This window comes from Peromyscus eremicus, chromosome 13, assembly GCF_949786415.1.
Source record: "Peromyscus eremicus chromosome 13, PerEre_H2_v1, whole genome shotgun sequence".
NCBI lineage: Eukaryota > Metazoa > Chordata > Mammalia > Rodentia > Cricetidae > Peromyscus > Peromyscus eremicus.
The window spans coordinates 3,381,572-3,400,230 of record NC_081429.1 but is presented as its reverse complement, the minus strand read 5'-3'; the positions used below and the strand labels follow the sequence as shown (position 1 = coordinate 3,400,230).

At 39.8% G+C, this 18,659-nt stretch overlaps 1 protein-coding gene across 5 annotated transcripts in view; it reads right to left on the bottom strand.

The window, feature by feature from the left end:
• Nucleotides 1–18,659, bottom strand: part of Gigyf2 (GRB10 interacting GYF protein 2) — a 128,645-nt gene that overhangs the window by 43,970 nt on the left and 66,016 nt on the right. The window contains exons 9-12 of one of the 5 annotated variants that reach the window (XM_059278434.1): nucleotides 7,370–7,549; nucleotides 3,800–4,017; nucleotides 3,542–3,707; nucleotides 3,270–3,461 (exon numbers count right to left, since the gene is read on the bottom strand). In XM_059278434.1, coding sequence (XP_059134417.1) covers nucleotides 3,270–3,461; nucleotides 3,542–3,707; nucleotides 3,800–4,017; nucleotides 7,370–7,549 — 756 coding nt within the window. Of the gene's footprint in view, nucleotides 1–3,269; nucleotides 3,462–3,541; nucleotides 3,708–3,799; nucleotides 4,043–5,969; nucleotides 6,210–7,369; nucleotides 7,550–18,659 lie in introns of those variants that run through there. The other 4 variants (XM_059278435.1, XM_059278436.1, XM_059278437.1 and 1 more) reach the window with 4 other exon arrangements.

The window sequence follows — 18,659 nt, the reverse complement described above, 5'->3', positions numbered from 1 at the left end:
AATGTTTATGGAAAACACCTGTAATAATATCTATCTCAAATGGTAATATGGTGGATGTTTTAAGAGTCTCAACAGTGCAGAGTGTTAAGACCAGAAATTGTAAAAGTGCTTTTTGCCTTGGTTCCCTTTTTTTTCCCCTGGGGGGGGGGGGGGGTGTTGCCTTTTTTAGAACTCACTCTGTAGACCAGGCTGGCCTTGAACTCAAGAGATCGACCTCTCTCTCCCTCCTGAGTTGCTGGGATTAAAGGAGTGAGCCACCACGACCCAGCTTAAATATATTTTTTATTTATATATTTTTATTTATTTAAATTTACATGCATTGGTGTTTTGCTTGCATTCATATCTGTGTGAGGGTGTCAGATACCCTAGAACTGGAATTATAGACAGTTGTGAGCTGCCATATGGGTATTAGGATTTGAACCCAGGACCTCTGGAAGAGCAGCCAGTGCTCTTAATCACCGAGTTATCTCTCCAGCCCTTGCCTTGGTTCCTAGTTCTAACCTCTCAGTATGCAGGCTCCTAAAACAAATGTGAAAGATGGTGTAACTAGACCAAATTTCTCTTTAAAACCTTAGCTGTTTAATCACAAAGAGCCTCTTCCAATGCTTACTCCCCTCAAGCATTGCCAAACTGCTCTTAAGTTCCGTCTATACATGCTGCCTTTCTCTGCATGACCACCACCTACCTACGCCTGACAGACAGGACTTCCATTTGCCCCTTCTCACCAGTAAAGCACCCTGTTGAAGATACACAGTGACACAAAACTGCCAGATCAACAACTTTCTCTTGCCATCAGTAGCTAATCTCTGGAGCAGGTGACATTACTGACCCAATTTGAAGCTTGAATGGTCTCCTTCCTGCACTTGTAGGCCATACTTTTGCCTCTCACGGGAATTCTCTGGTTCCCACCCCTAAAGGTAGGCATTACCCAAACTTGTGTTTCCAGTCCTCTTCTTTCCTCACCCACCCACTGTATGGCTTTGCTCTTGTGCTCTTCAGTTTACTTTGGAGGCAGTCTTACTCCTCAGCCCATGCTGGCCTCTAACTCTCTAACTCTAATTACCAATTGCTGGGATTACAGGCCTGGGCCACCACAATAGATCCAGCTAGAACTTTTGATTCTTATTTTCTGCCTAGCACTAAACTACACTCATCCAGGTACAGTCCCCTCATTTACAACCTTTTCTGGTCAACTCTCCTTCTCCTTCACGCTTCACAGTCAATGTTCTAAACGGATTCAATCAGTCCTCTTTCTTTTTTTTTTTTGGTTTTTCGAGACAGGGTTTCTCTGTGTAGCTTTGCGCCTTTCCTGGGACTCACTTGGTAGCCCAGGCTGGCCTCGAACTCACAGAGATCCGCCTGGCTCTGCCTCCCGAGTGCTGGGATTAAAGGCGTGCGCCACCACCGCCCGGCTCAGTCCTCTTTCTAATGGGCTCTTCAGCTTCTACTTGTTTCCCGGTACCTAATCTCCTGTACCACCTTAGTCATCTTCGCCTCTTTCCCACCATGACGTATCATCAATAAGCTGTCCGTTTCTGACTAAAACCTCATCTACCACTACCTCAGTTTACAAGTGCACTGCCTACCTCCTCGGGTTGCTCAGAAGTTGAGGTCACACAGTAGCCCAACTATCTCCATACCCTACACAAAGCTATCAAATCTAAGTTCCAACTCTATTTTCTACCAACCTTCTTAGCACACACAGTACCTATTTCTTTAAAAAGGGGTGGGGGTGGCCTGAGAGGAGAGCAAGATGGTTCAGTGGTTTGGGGGTGCTTGCTAAGTAAACCAGACAGTCTGAGCTCAATTTCCAGAACCTATATGGGAGAGGAGGATAAGTGACTCTTGGAAGATGGTTTCTAATTTTTACTTGTAGGTACATATGTGCATGTAACATGTAAACATACACACATGGGGGGGGGAGGTAAATGTATAAATAAAACTATTTCTTGCCCATGACACAACAGTTCTATTTTCTCACTATACTTTCACTGTTCCCTCAACTGATCCAGCTTCATCTACACTTCCAAATTCTACTTCCTATCCAAGGTCGTCTTTTTTTTTTTTTTTTTTTTGGTTTTTTTAAGATAGAGTTTTTCTGTGTAGTTTTGGAGCCTGTCCTGGAACTCTCTCTGTAGATAGACCAGGCTAGCCAAGATCTGCCTGTCTCTGCCTCCCAAGTGCTGGGATTAAAGGCATACGCCACCACCACCTGGCCTGAAAACAAATTTTTGGTTCAGGCCTTCAATATATTAGTCTAATGGGGGGGGGGGGGGGAGAACAACTCAATCTTTACAATATTGTTTTGTTAGGTATATACATACAGCACTGCTATGTTAACTACGTAATAGTACTGGTTACTAAGAAATAGAAGACAACAACCTAACTAGGAGGGAATAAAGTTTCAGCTCTATAGAGAAGCATAAACACAAAAACAACAGGGCACAAATCAAGGTCTAAAATTCTTTCAGTATGGTGAGTATAATGTAGGGGAGATAAAGAGCTGATGCTGAAATACAAGGGAGCCATGTACCAGGGCCCGAGTCTAGCAGGCCATGTTACCAAGGGCAGACTCTTACAGTGACTGAGTCCTTCAACATCAGCCAAGCAATGCAATGTTTACATGCTTCCAAGAATCGTCAAGAGACAGGTGCTAAAGTTGAACGAGCTGATGGACAGGAACCACCAGCCCAAGACTGTTTGAAATCCAGATTTTTAATAGTGACAAATAAAAGTCTTATTTGTGATGAAAAAAAAAAGAATCATCAAAGAAATGCACAACAACAGTGCTTTTAAGATGTATAAGCCATTCAAACAAATTAGTTAACACTAGAGAAGATGTGTAAAGACTTGCTTTCTAGCAAAGGTGAGGGTGGGCTTTTAGACTGGCCCAGGTGCTCTTTCTGTTCCCTTGGGACAACGGCATTTTGGTGTGAAGTTGAATATATGATATTAGATGAAAGGCAACTATCTGCTATGGGAATCCAACAACAGAGAATCCCAACGAAATGTACAAGTGCAGTCAAGACAGCTCTCTCTATCACCCTAGGAACCGAGGCTCTTATCGCCACTCTTGTAGATTTTAACCCTGTTTTTATGAATTTTGAGATTAGGAGACACGAGGAAAGCAACTGCATTTACTGGTAATGATATCTATTCCAATCATCTTCCCCTGAAAACAGTTCCATGGGGTTAAGTAAAAGCTGTCACACCAGTGACCACTGGTCTCAACAAAATCCCATTTTAGGTACACTCTTACAAATACATACCATCCCCTCTGCTGGGGCCCTTGACTGGAAGACTCTTTTCTCCCCGAAGACTCTCTTCTTCAGGTTGTTCCATTTGTTCAGCTTTGGGCTCCTCTCTCCTCTCCAACTGTGGTGCTTCTTGAGGCTGGTGATCTGAAGGGGTGCCTGGCCTAGCAGATGATAATGACGTCTGAGGTACTTCCTCATTAGCTTCTGGAACACAAAGTAAAAGTAAGTGAATTCAGGGAGGTTTTTGTTTAAACAAAGTCCAGGATGACAAAAATCAGCCTTACCAGCAGCTACTGCTCTGTCTGTTTTTTCTCCCTCCTTCTTATTTGCCTTATCGAGTTCTTTGGCCTCTTCATTATGGCTGCTGTCAGAGTCAGAGCGCTCTTCGCCCTCCTCCACAGGTCTAAAGTCCATTTCCTGCTCTTCAGGAATAGGTTCCTTCTGCACTTTCTGTAGCAAGAAAGTAAAACCAAAGGCTAACAGCATATCTGCCTTTGGTGTAAGGTCAGCACCTGTCATGGCATTTAAAACAACTTTCTTACTTTTAGAGAGAGGAATGCTCCAGATGAGTCAAACGTGCCCATTTCTTCTTCGGCGTCCTCTAAACACCACTCTGGCAAGCTATCCCTGTCGTCATCTATGCTCCCACTGCCAGAGCGCACCCTTCGGTAACCTCGCTCATCATCTCGATCTCGAAAATCAAACTCAAATCTGCGGCGGCGTTCCATGTGTTCTCTCCAGCCTGTAGAACGAGGGCCATCTGAGTTGAGGAGGAGGACAGAAACCTTAGGAAAGGTTTATGACAGTATTTGAAAAAGAAAATCATGGTTATGAAATAAAGAAAACTATAACTAAGAGCAAATTCTAATGGATCAGCCTTCTAAAGAGAAAATCAGGAGACCTGAGCTCAAGAGTATTTAAGTGACAACAGTATTTACCTTTAAAGTCTGGGACATGTTACAAAGTCAAGCTTTAAAAGATAAATTTAGAACAAAGCACACTGAAAGGATACAGTGTTCAAAGTATACACTCTGAATAATTAGGCGTTCGGTGAGCAATGACTACTTACTTATATGGCCCACTCCTAGCCAAGACTTGCATTGGCTGTCTTTCTGAATTAAAGTTCATGCCTTCTCTTTGGTAGATATTAAAGCAGTACCCTTCTTCTCACAAAAACATCACTCTGAATTATATTAGTTCCTGTGTCAACTCATAATATCAGACTCACTGTGTCTAATTACTAGTGCTAATTTCTCATTTTTAAGTCTGACCTCCAGCAACAACAAAACGCTGCACTTGGGCACGGACGGCTTTATCTGGCCCCCGGTTCGGCATCCCCGCTGCTCTGCCACTGCACTGCACTTCCTCCGTTCCACTTCCCCCGCTCTCACTTCTTCCAGTCTACCACCGCAGGGGCATTCCTGAATCCACCCTAGCATACAATTCACTGAATCTACTTGCCAACAGAAAAAGACTGCCTGCTCAAGGTATTTTTCTAAAACAGAAGTACTCTTTTAAGAAGGGAAGGGAAGCTCTTGCTACATCTGTCCAACCCACATCTAAGAGTCACAAATGGAAAGGTAGTTTTTAACCTCTAAATTTTCTAGTCTTGACTCTCACTCTGTTGAGAGATAGGGGAAAAAATGAGGCCAAAGTGAAATGCTCTAACTCCGGAGGCCAAATGTGCTAGAACCAGCAATCTAAAAACTACTGTGGAAAGGAAGGGGAGGGGAGAACAACACTGTGGAAAATATTAAGATGCCAAATACAGGTAGAAACTTAAGATGTTCAAAAAAAAACCAGATCCTCTCCTATGTAAAACATTTACTACCTGCTGAAAGCCCAGAATTGTATATACGCTCTGTTTAAATGTAAGGCTAGAGCTATTGCTCAAAAGGAGTCTTCATGATCAAATGTTAGATTCCAGAGTCGGCTCTCCACTGCTATCACTTCTAAACAGTCTAAGTATGCACACTGATAGGAATCTATCCTTCTAGGCACTCAGCTCCTGTTTCCCTCTTACTGAGTTTCCTAAGTTCATCTCCCAGAGTGGAGGCTTCCCTGTCCACTGAGCCCTCTCTCCAGCTATATCCAGCTGTGATCCCTGCTTTAATAAAACTACATCTCGTACGCTGTCTTACCAACAGTTAGTAAAATTTTACTCATAAAACTAAATGTAGCAAGTGAGGCAGACAACTCATTAAGGCTGACCACAGCTTTATGTGGGCTTTACATCTAGAATAAAGTCAGAAATTTTCAGAAGATACATCAATCTAAAATACTGTACTGAAAATTTTATTCTAATTCTAATAAAAGATTAACTATAACCTAAGAGGTGGAAATTAACTTATAACAACTAAGTGATCAGACTAGATTTTTAATATGCCAGGTTTAAAAGTAAAATGTATTTTTAAAAAAAAAGAAAGCACAGGAGTTTTTTCCAGATCTCTTTTATCTTTATCCCATAAAACATCTTGTAAAAATACGTGGACAAAGGGGGCAGGAATAGATTGTGAGGCTGACAACAAAACTGATACAAAAACCAATGAAGGAGAAAGAAAAGAAGAGGGAAAAACCTGTGTGACCGAATTCTAAGGTGCTGGGAGGGCAGCAGCAGCAGCAGAAGACAATAAAAGGGACCTAACTCCCTTTAATAGACTCAGCATCACACACTTGGGCTCAGAAGCACTGTTCATCTTCCAAAACATTCACCTTGTTTGTTTCTGACCAGCTGGAATTTCTCTTCTCCTTCAGCCCAGATTCTGTCCATTCCTCACTAAATGCTTGTGGGGAACAGAAGTCTACAACCCCTCTCCTTACAGGCAAGCTCAGCACAAAATGCCGTAATGCCCTGAAGAGAATTATGACATGTGGTTGCCTAGGATACAGACTGATGAGAACTGCCTGGATCCTATGAATTAAACAATGCCCACTCATGACAGAAAACCTGCCCAAGAGGCAGCTGTGAAGAACTACTATAATCATCAGACTTTTATCGAAAGGTTAATTTCATTATGTTTCTATCTGCATATCACTTAGTAACAAACTAAATGCCTACTACAGTATGTCAGACTAGTTTAAAGGTTTGGCTAACAACTTGACTTTAAAATGAGAAAAATACTTACATTGTTCTAGTACCCACTAATGTAACCTTCTCTGGCATACAGCTGGTATTATTATGCTTCTTGGGGCAGACACACATTCTGTCTGTGTGACCCCACGACTCAAGCTACAGTACATCTGAGCATCATGAGGATGGAAGAAAAGGAGCTTCACAAAGGACCAGTGTCTTCAATTATTGGCATAGCTAATACCCAAGAATGGTTTGAAACATTGAGTCCAAAAGAAGAACGTAGAAATTTACTAATCATTACTATTCTTGTTCTCTTTTCTAAAGTCAGGAGGACAAAAAGAATAAACTTGTGATTACTCCTGACCTGAGTTTAAAGTTTATTCTTTAAATAAGCCTCCCTCAATCATATTTTCTTTTTTTTTTTTCTTTTTTGGTTTTTCAAGACAGGATTTCTCAGTGTAGTTTTGGTGCCTGTCCTGGATCTCGCTCTGTAGACCAGGCTGGCCTTGAACTCAGAGATCCACCTGGCTCTGCCCCCGAGTGCTGGGAAGGTGTGTGCCACCACTACCTGGCCTCAATCACTTTTTCAAGGGGAGAAAAGGGGAAAAATAATTCTTTCTTGTTCAAGGAAAATACCCATGAAGACAACTTACATTCCAAACGTATAATTATACATTTGTAAGTTTATTTTTTTAATACCCTCATTAAGTTTTATAGAATGCTACAGATAGAGTGGTAGACAAATTGAATGAAATCCTCCCCCATGCCTGCAGATGCAGGCAGGTGCTTCCTATTAAACCATACTATTTGCCTCAGGAAAACAGAAAAGTGATTTCAATCAACTGAGTAGATGTGTTAGGGAATTGTTTTGTTAAAATATTTTTGTAATAATAAGACTGAACTGTGACAGCATAAATGATTTCTTTACAAACAAACAAACAAAACAAAAAGTATTTTCCTTTTCCATTAAATTGCAAACAAACATTGTTAGCAGGCTCTCATTACAGCTCCTTTGTGCTTTATACAATACAACTCTTACCAGGGCTGTGAGGCCGCCACCGCTCTCCATCCCTTCTTGATCCAGCTAATCGCCAACCTCCATCTTCATCTTCTCCATTCTGTTCCTCTCTAAAGATTCGCCAGTTTTCACTTTCTGACCGTATAAATTCATGCTTTCTCCCCACAGATGTTGGTCCACTTTCCTCAAAATTTGGTCTCCCTATAAAGAGAAGAAAATATGATAAGTTAACACGATCTCTTACCAGTAAAGATTTTGAAAAACAAGTAATACTTCAAACTTTCCTCTTATCTGTTCCTTTCAATGTTCAGAAAGTGTTAATAAACTAACTGTATATATACACAAATATTACACTTTCTTAAAACTAACTGTATATATATACTCAAATATTACACTTTCTTAAAGCTGGATGTTCAAAGATTGGGTAACTGTTTTTTAAACAAAAATAGTATGTGCAATTTTAAAAGGCATACAATGAGGAGCTAGAGAGATGGCTCAGAGTTAAGAGCACTTGTTGCTCTTGCAGAGAATCCTGGTTCTGTTCCCAACACCAATACAGCAGCTCCAAATCCTCTTCTGACCTCTGCTGGCACCAGGCACACATGTGGTGCACATGCATACATGCAATCAAAACACTCACACACATTAAACAATAAAATAAATCCTTTAACAAAAAGACATACAATGAAAGTTCAATTAATCTTCCTTCTACATAAGGACTCCAGAGACTTAGTCCCCAGCACTAAGAACCATCATTAGTTTCCTACAAAATCTTCCAAAAACTGCCCATGTGTACATTTAGTCATGCATATGTAACTCCTACACACATACACACACACACACACACACACACACACACACACACCTGAGGATAACATACTGTTTTGTACTATTGTTATTTTCATCCAATGGTGCATTTTGCCAATCTTTCCCTATTAGCATATACTTTTTTAAAAGACATTTTTTATCATATGATTACCTTAATTTATATAACCAACTCTTAGACAAAACTTATATAAAACTCTTAGAAGGGAGAAAAGATATCATCTGCTAGGAAAAACACTATTAGCTTTTTGCCGTGGTCAACAGCTTCCAGGAGCCCCTCAATAATCCCTAGCTCCTAGTATCCATGTAGTACTTTTCCCTTGAAGATGAGCTGAACTTACTGCTAAAAAATAGAATATACCTGAAATGATGTCACTTTCTGAATCTAAAGTTGTTTTTTGGTGGTGGTGGTTGGTTTTTTTTTTTTAGAGACAGCGTCTCACTATGTAACCCTGGCTGGTCTGGAAGTCACTATATACACACACATACACACACACACACACACACACACTCTCTCTCTCTCTCTCTCTCTCTCTCTCTCTCTCTCTCTCTCTCTCTCTGCCTTTTTGAGTAGAGATTAAAGCTGGGTATCACCATGCCCAGTTCTGAATCTAAAATTTAAGAGGCCTCTGTCTTGAAACATCTTGGAATTGTTCTCTGAAGACAGCCAGGAACCACATGGTGCCTATGGTGAAGCCCCTAATACAAAGCCTTAAGGTTCTTCACTTACAGAAACGTAAGAATGAAAGTGGTTCCAATCCCAAAAGAACCTTAAAATGACTAAAGAATAGGCAGACAATTTTACTGCTGTTTCATGAGACACTAGAGCCCAAACCACCCAGCCAATAAATGAAGCAGAGAAATAAACACCCATCATTCTTCCAATGATCATTCTAGCTCAAGCCAGTCCATAATCCCAGCAATCGGGAGGTAGAAGGTGGATCAGGAGTTCACATAAGAGTCTGAAACCAGCCTGAGCTAAATCCTGGGGTCATCTACATTACACAGTCAAAGACTCAAACAATCACTTAACTGATGTGATTTCCAACCCTTCTTATAGGAAGTTAATTTTTCCCATTCTATGGCTGAGAACAATGAGGCCCAATAAACAACCTCTGGGTATTGTCTAGAATCATATACCATTATTAAATAGCACAGCAGAATTCATATGTTAATCTCCTGATCACTCAACAACAATTTATAGCACACTGAATCAAAGCTATAGATTCAAGTACAGACACACTCTTTCCTTGCACTAAAGGACGTCCCAGGCTCTCCTGTTTAGATTGAGAGGTCAATATACCTTACAAAACACTAAGTTTGTTATATATGACTTCATGAAAAATGTAGCTACTCTTAAAAAAGAGAAATTTAGAAGAAACCTTTAATGTGTTTGAATATGAAAACAACGAGGAACGCTCACAAATACCATTGAGCTGTGAGAATACACAGTGCTAATCACAGATGCCTAAACTAATATAGCCACTCATTTTCATCATCTGCTTTTCCACAGACAGCCTCCTAGAGTACTAAGCGTATCAAGGGAACCAATGTAGCACTAATGGCAAAATGCAGAACTCACCAAAAACAGATTACCACTTTTCCTAAAAAATTAGAGGCTTTATTAAATTAATTAAAATCACTAAAGTACTAATAATTCCACAATCTTAAACTAGAAGGTGGAAACAAGACTGCCAAGGTTCAAGGCCAGCTGAGCTACACTCTAAAGGGAGATGAGAGTGAAGGTGAGAATGAGCACGGGAACGAGCACGTGAGAACGGGGAGCAAGAGCAAGTGAACTGCGAAGGGAAGTAGGCCAGGATTTAATGCACACATACAAAGGGAGCGTTCTCCCCTCCCTCTTAGTTCCTGGCTTCATTCACTGTGTTGTAGACGGGCTTTCAACAGTTGGGCTCAAGTAACCTTTATGCTTTTGCTTTGCAAGTTGGCTGGGTACAGCCTATCACCAAAGAGCCTGGGTAACACTGTCACTGCAGTCTACACTCCTGCCACCTTATAGCCCCAGTTTTCACTTCTGAAAGCAAATATTTTCTCCATGATTGTTCATCTCCTAGTAATGCCAACAAGTCAGTTATATCCTGACATTCTCATTTGAGGGGAGTGGGTCTGATATGAAGCAGCATGAATTTACATGATCACTAGCAGAATTCAAATTTGAGTTACTAGGTGGCTATTACTATGAAACAATTTCTAAGAACTGCCATATACTTTCTCACATATTAAATATTACATATGAATATCAACAACAGAAAGGTCTCAATTATGAATTACTGGTAAACCAAGGAAACCCAACTAACAACAGTCCTTCCAATCCCACACCCAACCTTCAGGACTCAACAGTCATCTTCCAAAGAAAAGGGTGAAAAAGACTCAAGGACTTGTAAACAGACTTCACTCTCTCTAGCTTCAAAAAAAACCTTTTAATTCAACATTCTTAGGTGGGACACATGACAAATGTGTAATTCACTGAGTTTTTAATCAAACAATTGTGTAAAATAAACACCTTAATTCTTTTTTTAAAAAGCTCTCAAAAATCACGTGCTCCCCCATCAGTCTTTTCAAATCTATACATTGTCCTGATTTCGTAATTTTCCCCTCTTGGACTTTTTTAAAAACTTTATTTGGGAGAAGGGAAACTGTGACTGGGATGTAAAAATAAATAAATCTATTTTTTTAAGAAGCTTTGTTTGGGGAGTGGGGTGCATACACACCAGAATCCACAAGGGAAAGACAGAGGACAACTTTGTAAGCCTGGTTCTCTCCTTCTCTCCTTACAGATTCCAGAGATTACACTTGGATTGTCAGGCTTGCACAGCAAACACCATGACCCACTGAGCTATATCACCAGCCCTGGACTTCTGTATAGAAATGGAATATTAATTTATCTCGAAAAAAGATAAATTAATATTTGTTCTTTTACACTGGTATACAGGATCTCACTTATGAATAGCTGCAATATACTGCTCTTAAATTGCTGACATTTAGGTTGTTTCTTGCTTTTTGCTATTATGAACTATACATTTATGAACATTCTTATACACAAATTTTGGTGAGCAAAGAGATTATGTTTCTTTGGGTACACATCATATTCAGCTTTTGTAATTACTATCATATATTTTCCAAAAGAAATGGTATTTGACTGTTTTATTCAAACCTAGAGTAAAAGTTAACATGATGCTTCTTCCATAAACAAACAATATTAGACACATAGGATTACAAAGACAGGCTTGCACATAGCACCTGCCCTCTAGGCCACAGACCAGGGATACACATGGAAATAAAGGACCTGATACATTATAGTCGATACAATGCCCTGATAGAGTTCACCTGATCGCCTTAATAACCACAGGAGATTAAGTTAAACCTCACCATCTCTATTGTTCCTGTGCGAAAAGGGATACCTGTGGGTGGTTTCCCAAGATCACATAGCTGAGTCATGAATCAGAAATAGAACCTAGTCCTGCAGCCTCCTAACCCATCTCTACTACATTACTCTCAGTGGGTTACTCACAACTATGCCCACTGGAAGTAGCCAGAAATTCTAGTAAAACTGAAGTAGGAAGAGGAAGATCTGGGATTTAAGCCTGCCAAGCTCCAAAAGAATGACGGATGGTACAAATTAGGGGCAGTTTGTCAAAACCATAGGCAGAACTATGTTTTTTTCAGTATTTCCATCGAAATAATTTCAAAATGTTTATTTCTGGAAAAATTGGTTAAGACCAACTTCTTCACTAAAAAACTTTTATTCTAGAATTAATGTAAGAAGAAATGTGGCTTCCAACTATAGAAAAATATATTTCCAATTGTTACTAATAACTAAAAATTGCACTGAATGAAGAACTGCTCTAATAGTCTAAAACCTTTTCTAATTAGTAGGTATCTGTTGTATAAATGTTGGTAAACAAGTGGAAATGTCAAACAGATTCGCTTGTATAATCTTGTTTTTAAAAATGATAGATCTGTGTACTCTTTTCGTTTGTTTTGTTTAGTTTTCAGGACAGGCTGTCTTGGATCTCGCTCTGTAGCCCAGGCTATCCTGGAACTCACAGAATCGCCTGCCTCTGCCTCCCGAGTGCTGGGTGGGATTAAAGGCGTGCGCCACCATGTCTCATAGATTTGTGTATTCTTGATGAAACTTAAACGACAAACATCAAAGTTATCCCCAGGCAGTTTAAAAGATGCTATCTTAGGCTCCTTTTGTGTCTAATAACTGCAGTGTTCCATGGTGGCCAGGGCGACAGTGAGGGCCACCCACATGAGCCCTTCTCAGCACTCAAACTCAGACTCTTCTCTCTGTAATTTATCAGCACTACGACAAAGTTGAGTAAAGAAGAATTCTGGGAACTTTTTAAAACGCAATTTATGAACAAGATGATTTAAAAGTGACTCTAAATCTAATGGAATAGTCTGCAAATGCATGTCTGCAAACAGTACAGTTCCTGGCAAGAGAAAGACTGCAAAGAATACAGCAGATGAGAATTCTCTTTTTAAAAGTATCTCAAGCAATAGGAATATGCCCCCACCCCTACAGCCCTCATGCTTGTTGTCTGCTGGTACACACCTAGAAACTGCCTGGAATATCTGGGGAAGGCAGTCACCAAGGAGGCTTGAACACTCCAAACCAGAAAGAGAGACTAGGTAAAGCAGCTCTTCCCAAGCTACAATCATGGGTGAGCTTGGGGCTCAGAGTCCCTAGACTAGAAGCATGCTGTGACCAAGGATGCTTTGTTTTTCAGGGCAAACGATCTAAGGCTTTCAGAATCTTACTGCTGTCTATGATCTTCAAAAGGTTTAAAAAAAAAAGAAAGAAAGAAAGAAAGAAAAGGAAAAGAAAAAAAGGGGAAAAATCAATTAAAAAATTTTCTGCTCAATATAGTAAACAAGACTTTTATTAGGAACTTATTTTACCTACAGAATATTTTATGTTCTTATATCATAGTCACTTAAAGCATATAAAAGCTGTTAAAATACATATGTAGTATATTATGTACAAGTAGTATCCCACCAATGACAGTACATACTTGTTTCTTCCTTAATGTGTTAAGGAATAGGAGTCTTCTACAAACTAAATGAAAACTGAGTGCTGGCTTCTGCCTGGTCTTCTGGGCGGACTTCCTAAGGAGAAGGAGCGGTAAAAGGGCACCTGTGTGCATGTTTGACTTGCAGCCAAAAATGGTGTTTATGGAAAACTTCAGATGGAGCACAGAGGCATTCAGCCAATAAAATCTACAGCTGTGAAACTTGGAGCTTACAAGTACCCAAACTCCAAAAGCAAAAGCGGAATTATGGGACAGACTTTGAAGCTTGTTTACATGCAAATTTTTGTAGCAATTGACTTTGTATTTCTCTATTAAATAGTGAAAGGGAATCCCATCCAAGTATGGACACTTACTTCCCCTTGCTCTCACTAATTACTTAGAACTGTAATTCCACAGTGGTGAAAACAGGAGTTTCAAGTCCACACTAGGAATCTCTAAACTTCTGCAGCCTAACCTCTGCTCAGCTGGTGAGCACAGTCCTGAAAGCTCAGCCACTTCTGGATGGATGGACGACTAGGGAAGCTGTAGAATGTCTCTGAAAAAGTACCTCAAACAATGGGCATATGTCCTCATCCCACAGCCCTCATGCTCACAGGTGCTGACAGCACACCCAGAAGCTGCCTGTCATCTCTCACCATGCAGAACTGGAGAGTCTAGGTATCTTTAACACAAAGATAAATACATGCAACCAGTCAGACGGACCAGATGGGAGAGTAGACAAGATTCTGCACGCCACCAAATCTTTTGTAATTTTAAAGAAAACTGTAGTGCATTTGCAGACTGTATACCAGGCTACTTCAGCTAAAATAGGAATCAATACCTTTAGGGACAGAGATTTGAATCTAATAAAAACTAATTTACTTGTTTGTGGCACTTGGCATAATCATTACAATTCTTAACAAAAAACAAAAACAAAAACAAATCATCAATGGAACAGCAGCATTTATGTTCATACACAGAAGAGATGCTTTAGATCCAACTCCAATTATCCTACTATGTCTTTTAGGGTGAAGGTGGCATATCTCACGTGTCATTACCAATGTCACCTCAGCCAAACTGATGGCACCATCTCCCAGTAATTTAGATGCTCAAGTGGCTGTCATGGGAATACTTAGCTCCAGAGTCAAAGTCTAACATCCATAGTCAGCCATCACTGTCCACAGCAGGCTCTCAAGTTGGAAACATCCCAGAATCAGAAAACTACTTCACATAAGTCATTGTGTGGGTGCATTCGTGTGTGGATGTGTGGGTGTGTAATTGATGACCAATGGTTGAGATTACAGATACGAGCCACCATACCAAAGACATTTATTAACTTACTATATCATTTTTGTGTCAATACAGTCTAAAATAGAGTCTATTATTGAAAAGGACTGTCAGACACAGTGGTACATGTCTGTAATCTCAGTATTTGGGAAGCTGAGGCAAGGGAATCCTAAGTTGAAGGCCACAGTAGCCTATACCGTCAAAATGCTTTTTTTTTTTTTTTTAGGTGGGAGGGGTTTCCTAATTGAATGACATTCTTTTCTGTCTTCCCAACTGTTCAAGACAGTGGCAGATAGGATCATGTGCTTCTGCCTCTTGGGGAAGAATGTCCCACTACTTGCTCTAGTGTTTCTGTTGCTCCAGTTAGGTGTTTTCCTCAATCAGCTAGCTGGAAAATGACACAAATGCCTATAGCACATGCAGGGAAGAAGTCTTACGTGTGACTCTCATCGTATCTTCCCTGGTTCTGAAGGTCAAAATTACTAGTGTTGTGCCTAAACTTGTACTGAAATGTCTGGCATTAATAAAACAAAGAAGGAATTAATGTATTTTTTAAATTGTGAAGGGAGGGAGAGGAATCCACAAAGTCGGATTTCCCTTCCTAAGTAGCATTAGATTGGTCTACATTCATAACTTTCCCAGCAGGCCTTTCCAAGCTTTTCCTTCAAACAAACAGAGTGTCTTTGTTTCTCAGATCCTCTTATGTGTAACATTTGATCAAAGTTTTAAAATTGGCAGCTAACAGAGGAGGAGAAAATACTGCTCACTCGGCATTACACAAGGCCATACTTTCAGCTCATGTGGAGGCTGCTACAAGCTGGACTGCTGACAGTTTTCAGGTACACACAATTTCAGTACTGAGTTACAGTTCCTGTACCCTGAACACTGTTTTATTCTGCTTCATCACATATACCAAGAAAAGACCCCGCTAAGGATCACTAAAGCAAGCCTTAAGAAAACCCCAGGGTGCTGTTTAAATAAAAGTACAAGGCATCAAACAATCATATTCCTAGTCAAGCCTTATTACACAGCTTTAAAACCAAACAAATTGCAATTAGGAAGGAGGGTATGAGCACTGTTTCAGGTAACTAAATAATCTATACCTACTCGTTTTGAAAGTAATCGTAGCCATGCTGATGAGGTAAGATCTAATAAGAAAGCCAGAAAAATCAACTCATCAATTATGCCTAAACAGCCTTACCCAACTAAATCTCCCCTCAAGAAATGGTGAAAAAAAATTACTGAAAAGAGATACCTCACACTTCAACACGCAATATAAGGAGAGAGGGCTGAAAGGAAATCTTGCAGGGAATTTTATCCCTTTGAACTTTCAAATAAACTCTTAAATAAGATTATGCAAACTTACTAAAAACCGGTCCTGATTAGAGGGAAAAAATGCACCCCTTCTCCACGTCAGTTCTAGAGGCTTTCTCCAGAGTTGTTAAGGTTTGTGTTGGGTAAAGAAAGACCTCCTAACAAACCAGCATTCTTTTCCACATGATCAGAGCTAATTGGCCCCCCTGCAGACTAAGTGACCAATCACATCAGCTTCAGCTGAAACCAGCCCTCACGACATTATAAACACAGGAATGTAAGCTGCACAGTCAGTCCAAGAAGAGAACTACAAACTACACTGTCGGTTGAGAGCACCTGATCAAAAAGACAAGACTGCGAACTTCACTGAGACCTACCTTGGTAAGCTGACCCCACAAGAGAACTGGTGAGTACATAAAGTAACCTTCATTCTTATTCTTTCCTTTAGGGGACCAGGCAAGGACAGTGACAGCAAAGAGGAACAGAGCAAGATTGCTTACAATAGAGTTTTACAACAGAGACATTACCTAGACGGTCATAGCTTGGGTTTGTTCTTTTTCCTTCAATTTTAGAACTGGCAAATAGCTATATTAAAAGCCTTAGTGAAAGTTTAGCTCTCAGTTATTTCAGGAAATACATACTAATTCCTTGTTATAAAACATAAATGAATAGGGGGAAAATCCTAGATAAAACTCAGTGGCTTTAAAAAAAGAATGTGGATTTTTTGGATGGAATTAGAGAAACTCAAAATAAGCATATGGAGATAAACGTGCCAGAAGAATAAACCACTATGTTTTTAATTTTCTTAATCCAAGAGATGTGTGTCCTAGTTTAAAATTTCTTTTTAAGCAGGGAATTATTACTGAAGTAGATTCTGTATATAAGAAATTAAAATATGAACTACTCTCTGAGCTTATATAATGGGGTTAAAATTCACAATGTCTGCCCTAATTATAGAGGCCAGGAAAGGTGCTTATGAGACTTTCAACACAGCCTTTAAAGTGTTTGCATAAGGCATGAACAAACACTGTGTTCATTTAACATTTCTAAGTGCAATCTCTATCTTAACTGTCGAACAGGAATTACAGCACTCCTCTAGAAGCACAGCAACAGAAAATGTTAAGTGTAAGGGCTACCACCTAATAGACAGAGCAACACTCTTATTTTGATAATTAATGAAGCTATCAAACTACCATTTGTAAAGTAAGTACTCTTTCCATCAAACAATTTATTAATTCATTTTTTACATACACACCCCTACAGATAGACAAATTTTCCACTTGTTTATTCTACTTCCTGTTGTGATCAGTTCATGAAAATCACACAAAACTCTAAATCAAGACAAATGCATTCAAAATGCACTCATAGTCAAATGCAGTAACACATACCTGTAATCCTAGGACTTGGGATATAAAAGCAGGAGCATCAGTTCAAAGACATCTGGCTACACTGGCTGAGTCTGAGACCAGCCTGGGCTGTATGAAAGCAGTCTCAAAAAGAGAGGGAGTGGAGGGGGGACACAGGGAGAGAGGGAGGGAGGTATTTATGCCAATGTGCCTGTGAGAATGTAAAAATTATTTGGAAATATGTCTACCCATTAGACATTTACATTAGAAGGAGAAGGGGGGGATCTTATAAATATCAGGGAACAGCAACAAAATTTTTTAAAGACCATATAAGCAGACATAAAATGATACAGAAACCATCTAACAGGAAACACATACTAGTTGAGAAACTAGACATAAACTTACAAACTGGTAGGTAGACTTTAAGGGATCATGTTATTTAATCTCTCTTTCAACCACATTCTTTGCTTTAATCTAATGATATCTGGCAAGGGGACATGGTAGCTTGCCCCAAATGACAGAGCTATGTATAAACAGAGCCAATGCCTCCAGGCCATGTTCCCTATCCTTATCCTTATTCTTTGCACTACATGTCGATGGCTTGACTATACGAGTGCATCAAGGTAATCCACTGAGGATCAAAATCTTACTGCTCTCAACTATTTGCCAACATGATTCAAACAAAAGTCAACAATGTTTCATGGGGAAAAACAAAACCAAAAATGTTTCACTGTTTTGATACTGGCCTTTTGACTTCCCTGTCTATGACTTTTTCCACGTTATTTAGTAGCTGGAGGGGAAAAAATGAAACTGTAGAGAGCAGATGAACTGCTACAAAAACCGTAGCTAACCAACAGCAATCATCAAAAGAGCCAAGTGGAAATAGTGTTGAAGGCATGATGTTCGCATAGGAAGGCTCTCCCTCAGGGGTGGGGTTCTACAGCAGTCAGACTTAAGCAAGGGTAAACCTGTTCCACTTCACTTCTGTAAAGCAGGGAGCCCTTAGTGAACCCCACTAGGCTAATGGCTCCAAAGGCTGAATTACCAGTGTCCAGGCCCACAGGAGCCATTTCCACAAAGGTACAAGAAAGAACAACAAAGTCTGCTCTCTTTTCACTATTGGAGCCTTCCTCCTCGTGTCATAATCATTTCTTTTATAAAAATATGTTAACGGTATAATTTTTAAAATTATCTTATCTGGCAAAGTCTGTTCAAGGCAATGCTACATTAGATGCCCCTTTCCAGATTGCTTTATTTTACTGTTCTGTAAAATAAGCCAATAATTCTCGTCGTGCTCATTTTTAAGTCTTAAAAGAAGTCTTCCTTAATTAAAAATCTATTTCTTACATATAAATCCTAAGTCTGAACCTAATAGGCATTCCTGGAGAACTAATGTTCTCTAGGGGATCTGGTTTCCTGTTTGTTTTCTTTTTGCTTGTTTTTTTGTTAACGCTCACTCTGTAGCCTTGGCTGGCCTAGAGTTCACTATGCAGACAAGGC